Here is a 20,077-nt window from a genome sequence, read left to right as displayed (position 1 = left end):
CTGTTTATCCGTCTGTCTGTCTGTCTATCTATCTATCTATCTATCTATCTATGTCTGTCTCTGTCTATTTGTCCGTCTATCTATGTATCTATCTATCTTTCTATCTATCTATCTATCTGTCTCTCTATCTATCTATCTATCCTTCTGTATCTATCTATCTATCTATCTATCTATCTATCTATCTATCTATCTATGCCTATCTATCTATCCTTCTGTATGTGTCTGTCTATCCATCCATCTGTCTATCTATCTATCTATCTATCTATCTATCTATCTATCTATCTATCTATCTATCTATCTATCTATCTATCTATCGTTCTTTATGTGTCTGTCTATCTATCTATCTATCTATCTATCCTTCTGTATCTATCTATCTATCTATCTGTAATACTATATGTATCTGGCTCAAATGTTCATGCAAGGTAACATACTTTATTTCTTAATTTTCTTTAACATGGCTCATCTATTCAAGTTTACAGGCTGAGGTCACATGTGTCGGCCTGTAATCGAGTCCACTCTTTGGATCTGGGACACAGTGCCAGCAGGAGCTCACCGTCTCTGGACATGCCCACGAGCAGACACTTCTTAAAGCGGCACTGCTGACACCGGTTCCTGTTGATGCGCATGATGGGACAGCTTTCGTTCTTAAGGCACTTCTTATACTGAATGTTCTGCTGAATGCTCCTCCTGAAGAAACCCTGCAGGTGCACAAGTGAAAGAGACAGAGAGCGGTGTCAGGGTCACAGAGCCCACACAGAGAGTAACAGGTGTCAGCCTCGGGGTCGGTGTGGAGAGCAGGTGTCCCGCTCAGGACTGATGACACCCTTCTGTCATGGAGCTTTGCTCTGATAGTTAAACAGGCTTTCTAAGTATAAATAAAGCAAAGTGATATCTCCCTTCAGGACAATGTACAGGTAGATGTGACCCAGATAAGGCATGCAGACGTGTCACAGAGAAACAGACACTATAAATGAGCACAACCGCCTTTATTGAGTAGTAAGCAACACCCCTTTCTGAGCTTTTGACTTCTCTGTATTTCAGAATCAACAGAATGAATCAACTATTTCTTGAAATCATATACTAAAATGTGGCTGACTATTCACACTAACACTTATTTTTCTCACCTTACATCCCTCACAGGCGTGAACACCGTAGTGAAATCCTGACGCCACATCTCCACACACTTTACATAGCAGCACCAGCCCATTAATCTCTGCAGGAGCAGACACACACAGAGGGTGAGGTGAACAAGGATCGGCTTCCTCCTGTTTCCTCAAACAGCTAGAAAACCATTACTACATGATCAAGCTCACAAGGACAAATATAATGAGTCTTGCCATGTTCACTGAAAAAAAACCTCATTACAAACTCATTACATAAAAAAACGAACTGAAAGGCTCATTACATCATGTTTAATTTGACCAATCTACAATACGTGCTTTGTTCCTATTTCTGTTCCATTTTGAATTCCCTGATGTATCAAACTGCATAACTTTTTTTTTTTTTAAACATAGTGAATGTACATTAGGGTAAAAATGATAATGCATAATTAACACTATGACCACAGAAATATGAAAAATGAAACATATTCATATAGTTCCTTAAAATATTGTTACATTTGTAGATGATCAGGCTTTAAGAGCACTCCACAGATTTCTTTATTGTCATTAAGATCAGTCTCTCACTTGTAATGCCACTTCTGGTGGTGGAGGGCGATCGTGCCTTGCCTCCACGGGACTGAGGGGTCCCAGCGAGAGCCTCGCCCTGTGGGCCCTGTCCCTGTCCCGCGTGGGGTGGAGAGCAGGACTGATAGCTGCTGTTGGAGGAGTCGCTGTGGCACGACTCGGGACTGCAGGCCGAGCTCGAGGAGCTAATGTAAGCTATTACTCCACCTGCTGGATGACACACAGAGGAGCAACATGTCAAAATGATTTTCCAAACTTCATTTTCCAAAAATCACGTGGAATATAATATGCGGATATAAATCATGAAGCACAAGACATTGCCTAGAGGTTGATTCTAGCTTTTTCATGCATCTGTTGACAACTCTGTTTATCATTAATAAGTCTACACAGAGTAAATGCAAATCATATATAGGTGGATATCTGAAATTACAAATTACAATCATCTTTGCCTGAAGCCAGTCTTATTGTCAGAAAGTGGCCCGGGCTGTATGTACTGTATCTCTCTGTCTGTACGAGTTGACCTGATTGCTACTGCCCCACTCTCAATGGTTAGGTAACAGCATTACATAATACCTCTTTCAGGGTGTGGGTCTTACCGGCAAACAATTCAGCTCAAATTAAATACTGAGAACTAACAAACAACTTGTTTCAAACGTTAACATGCTATTATTTGTTAATCATTACAAAGATGCATATTAAATTACAAAAACATATTAAATTAAATAATAATCACACGGTGTTGAGTCAAAATAGAAGGGAAATATATATATATATATATATATATATATATATATATATATATATATATATATATATATATATATATTAACAGCTAATGAGGCACAGGGTGCATAATTTTTCTTTCTTTAGCCAAATCCTATTATAAAAGTACATCAATAAATAATCTAAATAAAAGTAAATCCCAATTCCATTTTCAATTCAGTTCAGCTATTTTATATTTTATTTTCTTTACAATGAGCCGCTGAGCTGTTGATTGACGTGTTCTTAGCCCCGCCCCCACGTGTACTCGGCATGTTTAGGGGGCTCGGTAGGAACACATCTACTGGGTAGAGATGGGTAGATTTAGCAATCAAGGGGTGGAGACGGGTGGGAGGATATGGGTCCAAGCACGCCCCCTGGCTCTTGTGTTCCGCAGTGAGGTCCATCTCGGAAAGTGGGTCAGTCTTGGCCGTCTCACGTGTATCAGCAGCTGCAGACGCGTCCATGCCCATGCAAATTATGCAATACGCACGTCACGACCTCTCTCGACCAATCAGAGCAGACGCACAGGACGCGTAAACACAGATGCACATGGCTAGGCTGAGCGGTCCATGTGAGTCGGCTCAATAGTAACCCACAATCTATGGCATAACAACACAAGCCAGGCGCTGTTAACCTACTTAAGAGTTTTCCTGCTGCAAATACACCAATTAAAGCCCAAACCGCACCTCAGTGCAGAGTAAACATTCGCGGCACCACGTGTAACTACATGTTTCGGTGTCAGTGAAGCTATGACTGCTTATAAAGTCATATTTATAAGTTAATGATCTTACCAGCCTTTGTGGAGTCCATGTCCTCTGACAGCTTAGAGCCGCAGTCACCTGTGAGTTAAAGCCGTGTTTACTCAGTTTACAGCAACTGTCCAGTCGCTGTGTGACCGTGTGAAGACGCTCTCAAGACTTTCACACTAACGTTACCTGAGGAGCATTACTAATAAAAACCTACCAGACACTCCGAGTTAACCAACACCCGTTCTGCTTGGAAAAACACCCTCGAGATATCTCAGAAAACCACTAATATTAGTAAAAAAATAATTCCAAACTCTGTTGTAAAACCCGCTAGAGATCAAGTCCACACGATGACAGCTCTCTCTAAGTCGGCTGGGCTCGCTGGAGCTCCGAGTTGTGAATAAAGCCAGGTTTAACGCAGAGAGCGGAACTGCGCATGTCCAGATCATGTGACCCACTTCAGCGCGGCCCCGCCTCCAGCGGCTAGTGTCTGTGTAACCCACTGACACACTTTCACTGCTCCCGCGGGGGCCTCCTGTGCCCCTCAGCCCACACCCGGAGTGCCCTGATGACCCCAGGGGTGTAGATCCCATGTCCTGCCAACTAACCTCTCTGGACATCAAAGGGACGTTTTAATGGCCAGTAGCCTATTTATAGAAATGTGACGCTTGCTGAGCACCTCAAGTTGAAAAGTGATTTACAGTTATGCCGATCTGACATGAATCAGTTGGTAGCCTAATGGGGTAAAATAGGATGGAACGCAAACCCATTTATAAGGTAAAATTTTAATTGTATACATAATCTGAAAGCTGCATAAATACGCTTTTCATTGATGTATGGTTTGTTTGGAGGGCAATATTTGGCTGAGATACAATTATTTGAAAATCTGGACTCTAAGGGTGCAAAAAAAATTAAATACTGAGAAAATCGCCTGAGAAAAAGTTATTGTGACAATACAATTTTGATATATTTACGGTAGGAAATTTACAAAATATCTTAATGATTTTTTGCATAAAAGAAAAAGCAATAATTATGACTGTTTTTGTGCTCCAGGGTCACATATGATGTTATATGAAGTAATATCTATACTGAATATTCATGTAATAAGTGACTTTTTTTTTTTTTGATAAACAGTATTTTTCTTGACATTTTTTTTTACGACTTCTTGATTTCTATTGAACAATTTGATTTATGAACTTGATGTTAAATCTCTATAGATCTACACATCACTTTAAACTTAATTATTCTAAACCATAAAAAATGGACAGAAGGGGTTAAACCTTTAAACTACTATAATTATGAGTTCAAATATGAGAAAGGAGATGCATTTTCAACACATTACTGATTAGTGTTAAACTGGCATCTATTGCTGATTCAGTAATGTCACTTTAGGCCCAAAGACACAACAGTCTCTAGAAACCTTCAGGAAAGTGTGTAATAAGCAGCACTGAAGCGATGAGCAGGTGGTTCTCACACCAAACACTGCTTAGCTTTTCCATTCCATTTTAGGCTGCGACCACAGAGGTCAGAGGTCAGAGTGTTAGGACCTCCGCTAAATATGTGTACACAAAAATGACATTTCAAGGCTAGAGACGCCACAAGGAAGAGTTTAAAAGATTGACAGGCTCTTCCTGAACTCAAATATGAACTTATAGTGTTGTGTTCAACATAAGACCTGACACTCACAATTACATCAATAAAATAGCCAAAGAATGTTATGTACTAAACAATGTTGTTAAATTAGATAAAAATATCAATAAAATAGTCAATTGTTTTAAATAAAGATAACAATTCACAAGAAGTTGATAGGTTTAAAGAGATTAAATAATAGAAAATTAGCGCTGCAAATGAAGATAGAGAGTTCATTTTATATTACCGTCATGCATTACTCTGTTAGAGACTCCACTAGGACACCTGCGTTAAAAGCTTTTCCACTCATGATAAGATGTGTAATTTATATTCTGTGTAATTGTCATCAAAATGTTCTCCATTCCACTTTGTATAAAGGATAGGATGTAGTAACATTTACAGTATATCACCACAACATGCACTGAATGAAAATAACAAAAGTAAAATAAAATAACACTGTATAAAATAACACATAATCATGTGTGTTTGAGATCTGGAAGTGTGACATTTGTTAACTTTACTACAACACTGTTTAACACACGCTCAGAAAAAGAGAGGTACAAACGCTGTCACTTTTTTCAAAAGGCACACTTTTGAGTTCATATTGGTGCCTTAAAGGTACAAATTATTACCTAAAGTGTACAAGTCAAGTCAAGTCCCCTTTAATTATATAGCACTTTAAACAAAATACATTGCGTCAAAGCAACTGAACAACATTCATTTGGAAAACATTGTGTCAATAATGCAAAATGATAGTTAACGGCAGTTCATCATTGAATTCAGTTATGTCATCTCTGTTCAGTTTAAATAGTGTCTGTGCATTTATTTGCAATCAAGTCAATGATATCGCTGTAGATGAAGTGACCCCAACTAAGCAAGCCAGAGGCGACAGCGGCAAGTAACCAAAACTCCATCGGTGACAGAATGGAGAAAAAAACCTTGGGAGAAACCAGGCTCAGTTGGGGGCCAGGTCTCCTCTGACCAGACGAAACCAGCAGTTCAATTCCAGGCTGCAGCAAAGTCAGATTGTGCAGAAGAATCATCTGTTTCCTGTGGTCTTGTCCTGGTGCTCCTCTGAGACAAGGTCTTTACAGGGGATCTGTATCTGGGGCTCTAGTTGTCCTGGTCTCCGCTGTCTTTCAGGGCAATAGAGGTCCTTTCTAGGTGCTGATCCACCATCTGGTCTGGATACGTACTGGATCCGGATGACTGCAGTGACCCTCTGATCTGGATACAGACTGGATCTGGTGGCCACGGTGACCTCGAAACAAGAGAGAAACAGACAAATATTAGCGTAGATGTCATTCTTCTAATGATGTAGAAAGTACGGTGTTATGTGAAGTGTTTCCGGTTCCGATTTACCTAATTAATGCAGCCTAAAAATCCTAATGGATTTGGATATTAAAAGCATATTAGTATGTTATGTGTAAGCCAGGTTAAAGAGATGGGTCTTTAATCTAGATTTAAACTGCAAGAGTGTGTCTGCCTCCCGAACAATGTTAGGTAGGTTATTCCAGAGTTTAGGCGCCAAATAGGAAAAGGATCTGCTGCCCACAGTTGATTTTGATATTCTAGGTATTATCAAATTGCCTGAGTTTTGAGATCGCAGTGGACGTAGAGGATTATAATGTAAAAGGAGCTCATTCAAAAACGGCTTTATAAGTAATAAGCAATATTTTAATATCTATACGATGTTTGATAGGGAGCCAGTGCAGTGTGGACAGGACCGGGCTAATATGGTCATACTTCCTGGTTCTAGTAAGAACTCTTGCTGCTGCATTTTGGACTAGCTGTAGTTTGTTTACCAAGCGTACAGAACAATCACCCAATAAAGCATTACAATAATCTAACCTTGAAGTCATAAATTCATGGATTAACATTTCTGCATTTGACATTGAGAGCATAGGCCGTAATTTACATATATTTTTGAGATGGAAAAATGCAGTTTTACAAATGCTAGAAACGTGGCTTTCTAAGGAAAGATTGCGATCAAGTAGCACACCTAGGTTCCTAACTGATGACGAAGAATTGACAGAGCAACCATCAAGTCTTAGACAGTGTTCACTCTACATGCAGAGTTTTTAGGTCTTACAATTAACACCTCTGTTTTTTTCTGAATTTAGCAGTGAGAAATTACTCGTCATCCAGTTTTTTATATCGACTATGCATTCCATTAGTTTTTCAAATTGGTGTGTTTCACCGGGCCGCGAAGAAATATAGAGCTGAGTATCATCAGCATAACAGTGAAAGCTAACACCATGTTTCCTGATGATATCTCCCAAGGGTAACATATAAAGCGTGAAGAGTAGCGGCCCTAGAACTGAGCCTTGAGGTACTCCATACTGCACTTGTGATCGATATGATACCTCTTCATTCACTGCTACGAATTGATGGCGGTCATATAAGTACGATTTAAACTATGCTAATGCACTTCCACTGATGCCAACAAAGTGTTCAAGTCTATGCAAAAGAATGTTGTGGTCAATTGTGTCAAACGCAGCACTAAGATCCAATAAAACTAATAGAGAGATACACCCACGATCAGATGATAAGAGCAGGTCATTTGTAACTCTAAGGAGAGCAGTCTCAGTACTATGATACGGTCTAAATCCTGACTGGATTACCACCTTTTCTAGTATCTTGGACAGAAAAGGGAGATTCGAGATTTGTCTATAATTAACAAGTTCTTTGGGGTCAAGTTGTGGTTTTTTGATGAGAGGCTTAATAACAGCCAGTTTGAAGGTTTTGGGGACATATCCTAATGATAATGAGGAATTAATAATAGTCAGAAGAGGACCTATGACTTCTGGAAGCACCTCTTTTAGGAGCTTAGATGGTATAGGGTCTAACATACATGTTGTTGGTTTAGATTATTTAACAAGTTTATACAATTCTTCCTCTCCTATAGTAGAGAATGAGTGGAACTGTTCCTCAGGGGGTCTATAGTGCACTGTCTGATGTGATACTGTAGCTGACGACTGAATGGTTGCAATTTTATCTCTAATAGTATCGATTTTAGAAGTAAAGTAGTTCATAAAGTCTTTACTGCTGTGGTGTTGGGAAATGTCAACACTTGTTGAGGCTTTATTTTTAGTTAATTTATCCACTGTATTAAATAAATACCTGGGGTTATGTTTATTTTTTTCTAGAAGAGAAGTAATCGGATCTCGTAGTTTTTAATGCTTTTCTGTAGGATAGGTTACTTTCCCGCCAAGCAATACGAAGTGCAAAAGTACAAAAAGTACTAAACCCCAGTGACTGAGAGTGCACGTTTAAGTTTATTCAGAGTTCAGAGGATGTTGTTTGCACTGATATTGAGCAAAACTGTGTTTCTGTAAACTAATGAGAATGAGGTTATGTCTATTACAGGGGTCTCTGGCCTATTATTATGATGGTAAACTAATATGCCCTAATATTTTAGGATGCAATAAATAAAAATAGTTAAAACTAATTAAAAAAACGGAATTAAACACAAAATAGATCAGTTTGCATTCTAATAGTCTACTTATTAGCCATATATCTCTCAAAGTTCAGACATTATTCTACACAAACTGGGTTGTTTTTGTTGTGCTGATGAACATCATTTCTCTCTCTCTCTCACACACACACACAAACACACAAACACACACACACACACACAAACACACACACACACACACACACACACACAGTGCCCTCCATAAGTATTGGAACAGTAAAGACAAAATTGTTCTGTTTGCTATGGATTCAAGAAATCTGTAAATATGATTAAAATATGAATATGTGACAAAACTACAGAATGTCACATTTTATTATTGGGTGATTCAACACAGATGTTTTACCAGCGAAGACACATCTGATGTGAGCAGACGTATTAGAACAGTTGACTCATGTCTTTCAAAGTGTTCAGCTGTGTCCTGTTGCATTAATTCTTCAGATATTAAAAGCAGGGAATGTGTCTTATCAGTTATATCCATTGCTTCTGCATTCTAAGTCTTGCATTCATACACAAACCAGGATGAAGATGAGGAAGCTGACACTGTAAGAAAAGCAAGCAATTTGGATGCTAAAAGTCAATTTGAACTATAGGAACAACAAAGGGCTTGGAGAAATCAAGAGTTTGGAAACTACCGGCAACATCAGCAACCAACAACGACCTGATCGACTGAGAAAAACAACAGTATTGATGACAGACAAATCATAAAAGCAGTGAAAATGAACCCTAAAAACATCTCTAAAATCACCAACAAGCTCCAGAAAGCTGGGGTGATGCTCTATCAATCTACAGTCCACAGCAGAATTTGACACAGAATTACAGCAAGATGCAAACCTTTGATCAGCACCAAAGATAGGAAGGCAAGATTCTTCACAAATGTGAGCGAGTAGAGTTTAGGAACTGAGCTGATGGACCGATGAGACAAAGATGAACCTTTATCTAAGTGATTGGAAAGAAAAGTGTGGAGAAAAAAGGGAACTGTATATGATCCTTAGCATCTAACCTCATCTGTAAAGCTCGGTGGAGGTGGTGTCGTTTCATGGGCATGCATGCTCTTTCTAGAACAGGACCTCTTCATTTTAAAGATGACCTAATGTATGATGGCAGTAGCAGAATGATTTTGGAAGGGTACAAATCATCTTGGCTACAAGTATTCAAGAAATTGCCACCGAACTCATTAGAAAAAGCACTTCATATTACATCAAGACAATTACCCCAAACACCCTGCCAGTTCAGTCAAGGACTTTATCAGGGCAACAACATTTAAAGTCAGTCTCCAGATTTAAATGCGATTTAACATTACTTTCACCAGCTGAAGAGGAGACTAAAGACAGAATCTCCCCAAAACGGACGACTTTGCAGCTTTCTTCACAAATAAGACAAGATCCATCAGTGACCAATTCTCCACACCGCAGACCGAGGACAACGTCACAATGACGGATGCACACACTTTATCCTCCTTCTCCCCACTCTCAGAGATGGACGTCTCCAAAATTCTCCTGTCCAATCATCCTACTACTTGTCCACTTGATCCAATCCCCACTCACCTCCTTCAAGCGATCTCTTCTTCAGTCATACCTTCACTTACTCACATTATCAACTCCTCTCTTCACTCTGGAACATTTCCCTTAGCATTCAAGCAGGCTCGGGTAAGCCCACTGCTCAAGAAACCATCTCTAAATCCAGCGCTTCTTGAAAACTACAGACCGGTATCCCTTCTTCCATTCATTGCAAAGACACTTGAGCGAGCTGTGTTCAACCAGCTTTCTATGTTCCTTGGACAGAACAACCTCCTGGACAGCAACCAATCTGGCTTCAAAAGTGGCCACTCAACTGAGACTGCTCTGCTCTCGGTTACTGAAGCCCTGCGACTAGCAAGAGCAGCTTCAAAATCCTCGGTACTCATCTTGCTGGACCTGTCTGCTGCTTTTGACACTGTTAATCACCAGATTCTCTTGTCCACCCTCAGAAAGATGGGCATCTCTGGAACTGCTCTCCTGTGGGTTAAGTCCTACCTCTCTGACAGATCCTTCAGTGTGTCTTGGAGGGGTGATGTTTCAAAGTCACACCACCTTGCTACTGGGGTTCCTCAGGGCTCAGTACTTGGACCACTTCTCTTCTCCATCTACATGACATCTTTAGGATCTGTCATTCAGAAGCATGGCTTTTCTTATCACTGCTATGCTGATGACACCCAACTCTACTTCTCATTCCAGCCAGATGACCCGACGGTAGCTGCTCGCATTTCAGCCTGTCTGAGTGACATTTCTAGCTGGATGAATGACCATCACCTTCAGCTTAACCTTACAAAGACTGAACTACTGGTGATTCCAGCTAACCCATTGATTCATCACAACTTCTCTATACAGCTGGGCCCGTCCACCATAACTCCTTCGAGGACAGCCAGAAACCTAGGTGTTGTGATGGATCATCAATTAAGCTTCACTGACCACATTGCTACAACGACCCGGTCCTGCAGGTTTGCCTTATACAACATTAGGAAGATTAGACCCTTCCTGTCAGAGCAAGCAACCCAACTTCTTGTCCAAGCTCTTGTTCTCTCCAGACTGGACTATTGTAATGCTCTCCTGGCGGGCCTTCCTACATGTACTGTCAAGCCTCTGCAAATGATCCAGAATGCAGCAGCGAGGGTTGTCTTCAATGAGCCAAAAAAAGCTCATGTTACTCCTCTCCTCATCAGGTTACACTGGCTACCAGTAGCCGCTCGCATCAAATTCAAGGTACTGATGCTTGCCTACAAGACGACCACTGGCACGGCACCAACTTACCTAAACTCACTGGTTAAATCCTATGTGCCCTCCAGAAGTTTGCGCTCTGCAAGTGAACAACGCCTTGTGGTGCCATCCCAAAGAAATTCAAAATCACTCTCACGGACCTTTTCCTGGACTGTGCCCAGCTGGTGGAATGACCTCCCAATCCCAATTCGTACAGCTGAGTCTTTACTAATTTTCAAGAAACGTCTGAAGACTCATCTTTTTTGCCTGCACTTAACCTACTAACACCAGTACTTTTCATTTTCTTGTCTTTGTTCATTTAATAAAAAAAAAAAAAAAAAAAAAATATCCTGGCTATGCGTTCTATACTAGACTAACTGAGACTTGTCATGGCACTTGTATACTGTTGTTGTTCTCCTGTTGACCTGACTGCTTCTATTGTTCTCATTTGTAAGTCGCTTTGGATAAAAGTGTCTGTTAAATGATTAAAAAAAAAAAAAAAAAAAAAAAAAAAAAAACAAGCAACAGTTGGAATTGGCTGCTCTAAAGGCTGGAGAAATGCATTTCAGAGCATAAGACCAAGAGTCTGGTGATGTCTATGGGTTTCAGACTGCAACTAAAAATTAGCTTTTAATCTTTTAATCTGCCTTAAATTCAACTGTTCCAATACTAATGCTCACATCAAATAGTGGGATGAAGTCTAAAAGTGCTGTCCTTTTCATATGGTGAAACATGAAAGAACTAATAACGTGTGACATTCTGTAGTTTTGTCGCATATTGATCTTTTAATCATATTTGCAAATGTCTCGACTCCACAGCAGAGAAAGCTATTTTGTCTTTACTGTTCCAATACTTATGGAGGGAACTGTATATAAACACACACACACACACACAAGCAGCTTAGACACTGATGGCTGTGTGGGATCAGCACATTTACACTGTTATACAAGCTCTACACTCACCTCTTTGCATTGTAGCCAAGTCATTTTTTTAAGCGGTCACATGAAAAGTTATAAAATATTTACAAAAATTTGAAGGGTGTGCTTACTTCTGTGAGATACTATATATATACCGCATGCAACACCCTTAATCTATCAGCCATCTGAATTCTGCAGAAGACATTACATCTTATATTCTTAACTCATCTATTTGAAACTTGTGTTATTAACATAAAATAATCAGACAAATCACTTCTGGCCAAAGATCCCAGCTAGAGATTACCTAAATAACATAGAGATAACTGTTATTCTAATTTGATTTAACTATTCGTTAAGATAGTTTGTTATACACCAACAAAGTAGATAGCCATCATGAGAAGCAGTTGGCTAAACTGGTTTATAGATCTTAAATAACATCTAACATCAACAGCATCAGTACCATCGTGACTCTCGATCTCAAAGACAGAGTTAAACGTTTACCTAACTGTGATCCTTACTTTTAGACAAAACTGGTTGAATTTGATTATCTGAGCTGTATTCCGAAATATTAAATCCCAGTATTATATTCTCAAACTCGAGCTGAATATAGATCTCAAAGTTGCTTTGTTGTGAAAATATTGAGATTTAGAGACAAACACAGGCAGAATATGCAAGGGTTTGTTATTCACCTTCAACCCCAGTAAACCTCTCCTCGTACTCAAACGCTCCCATAGAGCAGCTGCATGTGTGTAGTCTTAACATCTCGTCTTCACAGCCCAAATGAAACAAGTATATCACAACACATTTTTCCAGCGGCCTCGGTCCAGCTGACAGATAAACTCCTGCCCTGAATACCTGTGCATTTCAGATTCCCTGCTCATCTGCAAGCTCTCAATAAAGACACACCATGTGAACATACAAAGGTACTTTATTTGGGTGAATGTACAGCACGTGTTGTCTAGCGGTAGCGGTGCAGCTGCAGGGTGTTGCGTCTCTTCCAGGCCGCGCGCCGAGAGCCGCCGATGGTGAGGTGGAACTTGTGACCCTTGCCCAAACCACGGCTCTTCTTGCCGGCTGACGTGAGCCCGCGCATCTCCCTGTGCTTGTGCACAGCCTTGGTGATCCATTGTGTGTCGGGGTTGCGTCTGATGGCCTTGTGGAAGGTGTCGACGAGGACCACTTCGAAGAACTTGTATGTGGAGTCTTCACCCACCCAGTATGAGCTGAGCACCCGCAGACCTCCACAGTGACGGCCCGCACGCTCCTAAAAACACAGCAGCAGAAGAAACACATGACCCTCGACACACAGAACAAGACTCAGAATAAATGCATGCTTCACTGGTGCCATTTCTGAGCATGCATGAGACCTACACATCAAGTTGTGTAACCTGAAGCCTTAACAAATGGTCAATTTATTCCATAATCCGTCTAACAATAAATCCCTGAACACCCTTTAGAATAAATGTGTGCTCACATACAAATAAAACCTGATAGGGAGGTATGCATCACGTATCTCACGTACCTCGGCTACTGACTGCAGGCTGCGTGCAAACTTGATCTGGTTGACGCCATGGTGCACGGGTTTGCCATAGGTGGCACCTTTGGGCACGGGGCGCTTGCGGCCTCCGCGGCGCACTCGTATGCGGTAGATGACGTACCCTGTTCGGACCAACGCACAGAGGTAAGATTCACAGTCTCTACCATACACCACAGAGAGACGATGTTCAGTTGAGTATCACCTAAACCGCTCTCAGAAGCAGCTGATGAGCTCTTCTCACACACGCTGCTCTCGTCACTCACCCTGCTTGGCCTTGTACCCCAGCCTGCGGGCTTTATCGGGTCTGGTGGGCCTCGGGGCCCGGTGGAGGGCCGACAGCTGACGGTACTGCCAGCACCGCACACGCAGCAGGAACCTCATCACGTCCGACTGCTTCTTCCTCCATAACTCCTGCATGTACTTGTACGCTCCCATGATGCCTCACCTGCAGCGCCAGAGAAACAGTCATGTGAGTCTCGTGCACTGTGATAGTTGACATAATGCATCTGATGCTATTATAATCTGCATGTTACTCTGCTTTATGATTTTCATTCAGACTGGATTGAGACTGCAACAGAGCTTTTACATTTTTAATGCTACAAATATCAGTTTTATAATTTACTAATGAAGGCAAAATTAAGCAAGAAACACGTTGTGAACTTCATTCTCGATGTATGAGCAGCTTTATATCAACCTGCAAGTGTGTATTCATATAATAAATTATCTGTCCATAGCAACTTCAGGGGGAATTAACGTCATATAATAATAATGCAGTGTAATATTTGCCCAACATGGCAACATACAGGAACGACAAAACAACTGAACTCTTCAGTCGTAGACAGCGACTTTAAAACCTTTACAAATGTAATTCCAGAAAATGACATTTGACAATGCAACAGTTAAACTTAGTTTTGTCAGAAACGGGAGAAAGCGTGTAAACTCATGACCGCAGCAGCTCCACAATCCGCTCTAAAACAAGCGCGTCACGTCATCGTGGCGGGAAATGAGCGTCAGAGGGTAAAGCTCAGATACTCCGCTCGCGATACACTAATCGTGTGATTCGGATGACATTAAAAGCATTAAGATTGTTGATGGATTCTACATTCAGAACAAACGAGCAGGTTTGCTTACTTGATGGCGTACTAACCGGAAAGAGAAAGAAAAGTTACCCATAATCCTTTATGAGGCGGTAACAACGTATTTCCGGTTCCGCTGTTAAAGATTTCTGGGAAATGTAGTCCTAGAGAGGAACGTGATTTTTAACTAATAGCATCAAATGTATTTAACCAGCTATCTACCCTCCGTGGTAGCATGTTTCTGACATTTCAGACTGAATAGTATGGTTTCACTTTTCTCTTTTAAGAAAGGCTTCAGGAGAAGAAGCGAGGGGTCATCTCCCGGAAGTGAAGCACACAGTGATGACACCGAACGTCTCCCATTGATAATGATTTCTCATTGATCAGATGTGTATCGTCTGTCAGAGCGCGTGAGGTGAGTCACTATTTCTCTGAGTCTGTGATCAATGAATGCATGCTAATATCTGTTCTTGACAATCAAACCTGAGATTTATTTCAGTGATATTCATGTCATTTAAATACTTGTCATTGTTATGCATGTACTAACATTTGTATTGTGAATTTTTGAGAAAGTAAATATTCTCAGTGCTATCAGGTTTTGTACTTCCAGAGCTGCTAGATTACTTACGCATTGTAGTCCATTACTGATTACAAATGATGTGACATAAATTGTAGTTAGTAACATATCCATTACAATAAACTTTTAGCCAATATTGTTTTAGATTACATTTAGATTACTTTTGTCTTAACTCGTTTATCACAGTAATTTAAGTATAATGATATTGCACCATCGTGACATTAAAATACAAAGATTAATAAAATATATTCCTTTTGTTGTTTTTAACAACATGAAGTGCTTTAAACATGATATGACGTCAGGGTTTCCCAACCTGGGGTTTATGGAGGAACCGGAGGGAGTTTTATTAAAAGTTAGTAATTCATAAAAGCATAAAAAAAATCATTACATTAAAATAAATATTTTTAAAATATATGTAAAAAAAATTGTGACCATTAAGTCAGAGAATCATGAACATGCAGATGTGATACTTAAGTATTCAAATATTTTAAAATCTCAGGTGTACTTCAAGTCAAAATATTAGGTGAAAGAGGATCAGACGGAAAAAACATGAAAAAGTTTGTGAATGTTTACAGGACAAAATCCTCCCAAAGACAGTAACACAGGGTTAAATACCCCACAGAGGGATAATTCAAAGACAGATGGATGTCTGATTCAGAGTATTTTAAGATCTAATTGAATCTAATTAGCAGTGCTTGATATGTGAACGGCTCTTCTGATGTGTTGTGTGTTTCAGGAGTGATTATGGGGAAGGGCTGTAAGGTGGTGGTTTGTGGGATGGCATCTGTGGGGAAAACAGCCATCCTGGAGCAGTTACTGTACGGCTCTCACACTGTAGGTATGTGTGATGACCAGTGCCTTCAAGAGGAAATACGATTTTAAATAACAGGTTAAATATACAGTCAAATCATCAAAACATCACGTGATCTTCAGAGATCAGTATAAGATGCTGATTTCTTATCAGTGCTGGAAACTGTGATCATTTTGAAATGTTGAAAATAACAGCATTTATCAAAAAAAAAAAAAATACATAAAAGTTTTTTAACAATATACAATGTCATTCAAAAGTTTTGGGGTCAGCTGATAATTTTTTTTTTGTGCTTTATTTTTGCTTTTTTAAGAAAAAAATGTATAAGTTTGTTCAGCAAGGATGTGTTAAATTGAAAAAAAAAAAAAGAGATAGTAAAGACTCTTATCGATAGAAAATAATCCTGAGAAATATCCAATATTAAGCAGCACAATTGTTTCCTAAATTGATAATAAATCAGCATCATATAAAGATTTCTGAAGATCACGTGATGCTGAAAATACAGCTGTGCATCACAGAAATAAAATATGTGTAAAGGTATATTCAAATAGAAAACCATTATATTAAACTGTAATAAATTTCACAATATTATTGTTTTATCTGTATGTTTGATCAAATAAATTCAGCCTAAATGCAGAGACTACTTTAAAACATCTTACCAATCCCAAACCTTTCAATGGCAGTGTGTGTGTATATATATATATATATATATATATATATATATATATATATTCTTCATACTTAATGCTCTTAATTACAGCATTATTCATCTTTAGATGTTATAAAATATTGATATGCATACATTAATTATAGGATCTTACAATATTAGTTTGTAGGCATATGATTGATCTTACATTTTGATAAAATATTACAAACATTTGTGGTATATTGAATATTCGTTGGTTTATTTGTTAAAAGACTGCATGAATGCATGCCTTTTCAGCATGTGCACTGTGGTTCATTCATGAAACAATGAATAGCGTGTGAAGCTGTGTCTGGTGTCAGGGGCAGACACGAGCGACACTCAGGAGGACATATACGTGGCATCTGTGGAGACGGACCGCGGCGTGAGGGAGCAGTTACGCCTCTACGACACAAGAGGGCTGCGAGAGGGGCTGGAGTTACCCAAACACTTCTTCTCAGTGGCGGACGGCTTCGTGCTGGTCTACAGCGTCGACAGCCTGGAGTCCTTCAGAAGAGTCGAGCTCTTGAAGAAGGAGATCGACAAGTCCAGAGACAAAAAAGAGGCATGAAAGATATACATATTTCAGTCTTCAGTCTCACAGGCTCCTTCACAAATCACTCTAGGATGCTTGATTTGCTGCTCCAGGAACATTAGGTGCGTTTGCATGGACACTTTTTGCTTCCATCGGAATTAATTCATTCTGAACCGAACGTAGTGTTTACATGAACGCTGAATAAAGGTAAAAGTGCCTCTTCCCGCACCCAAAACTTGATGAGAGTCTTGAAAAAGGACTGGTGGGACGTGGTCGTGTTCCACTTCACGTACGCTGAGTGGAAGGGGAGATTTATAATGTGAATCTATAAAAGTGACAGTAAAGACATTTATAATGTTTCAAATAAATGCTGTTCATTTAAACTTTCTATTAATCTATTAAATAAAAAATGCACAAAATATTAAGCACCAAATTATTTGTAATATCAATAATAAGAACCATTATTGATAACGTTGTTCCAATAAGCAGCAACTCAGCATGTTAGAATTACATTATAATATCAGGTGACATTTATTATTTATTCCTATAGAAAATAGCTGTGTCAAATGCTGTTTTACTGTATTTTTGATCAAATAAATGCAGGCTTAAGAGAATTCATTACATTTAAAAAAAAAATCTTAATGTTTCCGAACAGTACTTTTTGACAAGTACTGTATATAGATAGATAATATGTCATTAAATGATGAAGTCTTTTGATTGTGCTGTGTGTGTGTGTGTGTGTGTGTGTGCAGGTGATGGTGATGGTGCTGGGGAATAAGTGTGACCTGCGCGAGCGGAGGCAGGTGGATCAGGACGCGGCGCAGCAGTGGGCGCGCGGAGAGAAGCTCAAACTCTGGGAGGTGACGGTCACAGACAGAAGCTCTCTGATCGAACCCTTCACCAGCCTCACCAGCCGCCTCACTCAGCCCCAGAGCAAGTCTGCCTTCCCTCTGCCCGGCCGCAAGAGCAAGGGCACGCCGTCCAGCGACATCTGAGCAGCTCACACTACCACACATCAGCTCTCTACACTTACCTTCTCTCTGTACTTTAGAAGATTAAGGGCTTCTAGTGAAAGAGGTTAGCTAGGACTAGATCTGTTCACACTCAGAAATACATGCACTTCATCTATTGTGTTGTTGTTGTATTTGTGCGCAATGATGGAAAATATGAGTGAAAGGAAAATGACTACAAAACTACAAATCTTGTGCAAACATTGTTCGTGCAAACAAAACACCAGAATTAATCGGAAGGATAAGAACTTATTTTTGGACTGTTAAGATCTTTTAGACCATTAAAAACTGTATTCTGAAACTCTAAAGCTAAGTATTTCAGTGTCATTAGCACAGTTATTCCAGATTTAACACTGAGTTTATGTATTTATCATTATTCTCGTTTAGGGTTCTATCAATTCAATACTGTTTTACACTTTAAATATATTATAAAATTATATGTGTTTTCTAAATTAATGTAATTTATTATGGGATGGAAAATGTTAGGGGTGTTAATCTTCCTTGGCTTCATGATTCAGTTAAGATTATAATGTCAACGATTCAATTTAATTCGATATCACAATGCATCGCACCCTAAATTTTACAAATATTTTTTCAAATACATCAAATGCGCATTTTTTGTGAAATTATATAAGCTGGGTATTTTTTATTTTTTTTGATAATAACAAAATAATAAATAAAAAAAAATATTTAACCAACAAAATATAACTTAAAAACAATAACAAGTGATAAACAACAAGTAATTTCAGTATCTGAGAGTGCTTTAAGTCACCGAAAGTTTACAGACAATCATAGGTATGGGTTTTTCTTGCTGTTTGATTATTACTGATGAGATCAGTGGCAGCGTTTATAGGCTGCATTCACACTAATGCACCGATCTGTATCCACATATCAGATGTTTTGTCCTGTTCTGAAAATATAGCTGCGTTTACATCAATTTTGTATTATAAAACATTTGGAGATGCAAGATCATTTAACCACCGCCGCACGCTTCAGGAGAACAAACACAAAGCAAACGCTGAAGTCTGTCAGTGAGTTTAGTGCATAACGCGTTCCTCACGGCATTGATGAAAGCATATCTAAAGTAAAACACCGCAATAACGTGGTGGATGCACACCCTGTCAGGTGATGCACACTTGATTTCCCACATGGAAACAACATGCATTTAACGCAGGAAAGACTCGTATTTAACATATTGTTGACTTGTTAAAATTCACGTGTTTTTGACCCTTTTGGCCTTCCATAGAAGTGCTTCAAGATGTCCGTTCATGAAAATGTGGCAACATTAGGTCATGTTAAAGTCATATAGTGTGTGTGACAATGTCTTCCAGCAAGTACTTCCAAAACTAACTCGGCTGTTCTTGCATTTCGTCTCAAAGCTTTAGAAACCCAGAGCTATAATCATGTTCTCCTGAGATGAAGCCTGTAGCGGTTTGTGTAAACGCGCAGGAAAACTCTTCAAGCACGGTACCTTAGTTGCTGCAGTCAGAGGAAAATGCAATGGACATTTGTGAAATCCTTGTCCTAGGAACCCGTTCTAATTTAATAAAAGCTAGCTCCTTAAATACATATGGTGTCTTATTCACAATGTAATGAGATGATTCAACCAAATAAATGCTTATTGACTGGATGGACTGTTGACTTTTTTTTTTTTTTTTTTGGTAATAAATCTCATGTTGCTTTAACAGCAGAACTTGTAAACTGCTGTAATATTGGCCAAGAGTCGTCTGCATATAAACGTGCTATAATCTTTGAATTGTCCTATTCAACATAATCAATTACTAATTTGGAAGTTTGTCACAAATCTGATCACATTTCATTCCGTAATCAAAATAAATCAGCCTTCATTTTCCATAATCATGATGATTTTCATGACAACAATGCCATTTTTTATTAGGATGAC

At 39.3% G+C, this 20,077-nt stretch overlaps 3 protein-coding genes across 4 annotated transcripts in view; 1 reads left to right on the top strand and 2 right to left on the bottom strand.

Moving 5' to 3' along the window:
• nr1d2b (nuclear receptor subfamily 1, group D, member 2b) overlaps positions 1-3,617 on the bottom strand; it is an 8,038-nt gene extending 4,421 nt beyond the window's left edge. The window contains exons 1-5 of one of the 2 annotated variants that reach the window (XM_026241076.1): positions 3,239-3,617; positions 2,659-3,046; positions 1,686-1,895; positions 1,125-1,213; positions 554-698 (exon numbers count right to left, since the gene is read on the bottom strand). In XM_026241076.1, coding sequence (XP_026096861.1) covers positions 554-698; positions 1,125-1,213; positions 1,686-1,895; positions 2,659-2,917 — 703 coding nt within the window. In that variant the 5' untranslated portion in view covers positions 2,918-3,046; positions 3,239-3,617. The remainder of the gene's footprint in view (positions 1-553; positions 699-1,124; positions 1,214-1,685; positions 1,896-2,658; positions 3,047-3,238) is intronic. The other variant, XM_026241077.1, reaches the window with a different exon arrangement.
• Positions 3,618-12,859: 9,242 nt separating this feature from the next.
• On the bottom strand, positions 12,860-13,962 carry rpl15 (ribosomal protein L15). The gene is made up of 3 exons (XM_026241071.1): positions 13,750-13,962; positions 13,472-13,608; positions 12,860-13,213 (listed from the first exon to the last, which is right to left on the bottom strand). Exons 1-3 carry the CDS (start codon positions 13,919-13,921, stop codon positions 12,908-12,910), a joined length of 615 nt encoding a protein of 204 aa, XP_026096856.1. The 5' UTR covers positions 13,922-13,962; the 3' UTR covers positions 12,860-12,907.
• Positions 13,825-19,802, top strand: nkiras1 (NFKB inhibitor interacting Ras-like 1). The gene is made up of 5 exons (XM_026241074.1): positions 13,825-13,955; positions 14,854-14,977; positions 15,876-15,977; positions 16,953-17,194; positions 17,917-19,802. The coding sequence occupies exons 3-5, from the start codon at positions 15,884-15,886 to the stop codon at positions 18,157-18,159; spliced, it is 579 nt and encodes a 192-aa protein (XP_026096859.1). The 5' UTR covers positions 13,825-13,955; positions 14,854-14,977; positions 15,876-15,883; the 3' UTR covers positions 18,160-19,802.
• The last annotated feature ends 275 nt before the right edge of the window (positions 19,803-20,077 follow it).

Source organism: Carassius auratus, linkage group LG44F (assembly GCF_003368295.1).
Source record: "Carassius auratus strain Wakin linkage group LG44F, ASM336829v1, whole genome shotgun sequence".
Classification (NCBI taxonomy): domain Eukaryota; kingdom Metazoa; phylum Chordata; class Actinopteri; order Cypriniformes; family Cyprinidae; genus Carassius; species Carassius auratus.
The sequence above is the reverse complement of the archived record's forward strand: the minus strand, read 5'-3'. Positions and strand labels throughout refer to the sequence as shown.

Excerpts from the sequence above, each read along its gene's own strand:
- rpl15 (XM_026241071.1), bottom strand. The coding sequence starts at position 13,921 with ATGGGAGCGTACAAGTACATGCAGGAGTTATGGAGGAAGAAGCAGTCG. Across the intron at positions 13,609-13,749 it reads GGGGTACAAGGCCAAGCAGG|GGTACGTCATCTACCGCATA; the intron begins GTGAGTGACGAG and ends TGGTCCGAACAG. Across the intron at positions 13,214-13,471 it reads GCCTGCAGTCAGTAGCCGAG|GAGCGTGCGGGCCGTCACTG; the intron begins GTACGTGAGATA and ends CTGTGTTTTTAG.
- nkiras1 (XM_026241074.1), top strand. The coding sequence starts at position 15,884 with ATGGGGAAGGGCTGTAAGGTGGTGGTTTGTGGGATGGCATCTGTGGGG. Across the intron at positions 15,978-16,952 it reads GTACGGCTCTCACACTGTAG|GGGCAGACACGAGCGACACT; the intron begins GTATGTGTGATG and ends GTCTGGTGTCAG. Across the intron at positions 17,195-17,916 it reads AGTCCAGAGACAAAAAAGAG|GTGATGGTGATGGTGCTGGG; the intron begins GCATGAAAGATA and ends GTGTGTGTGCAG.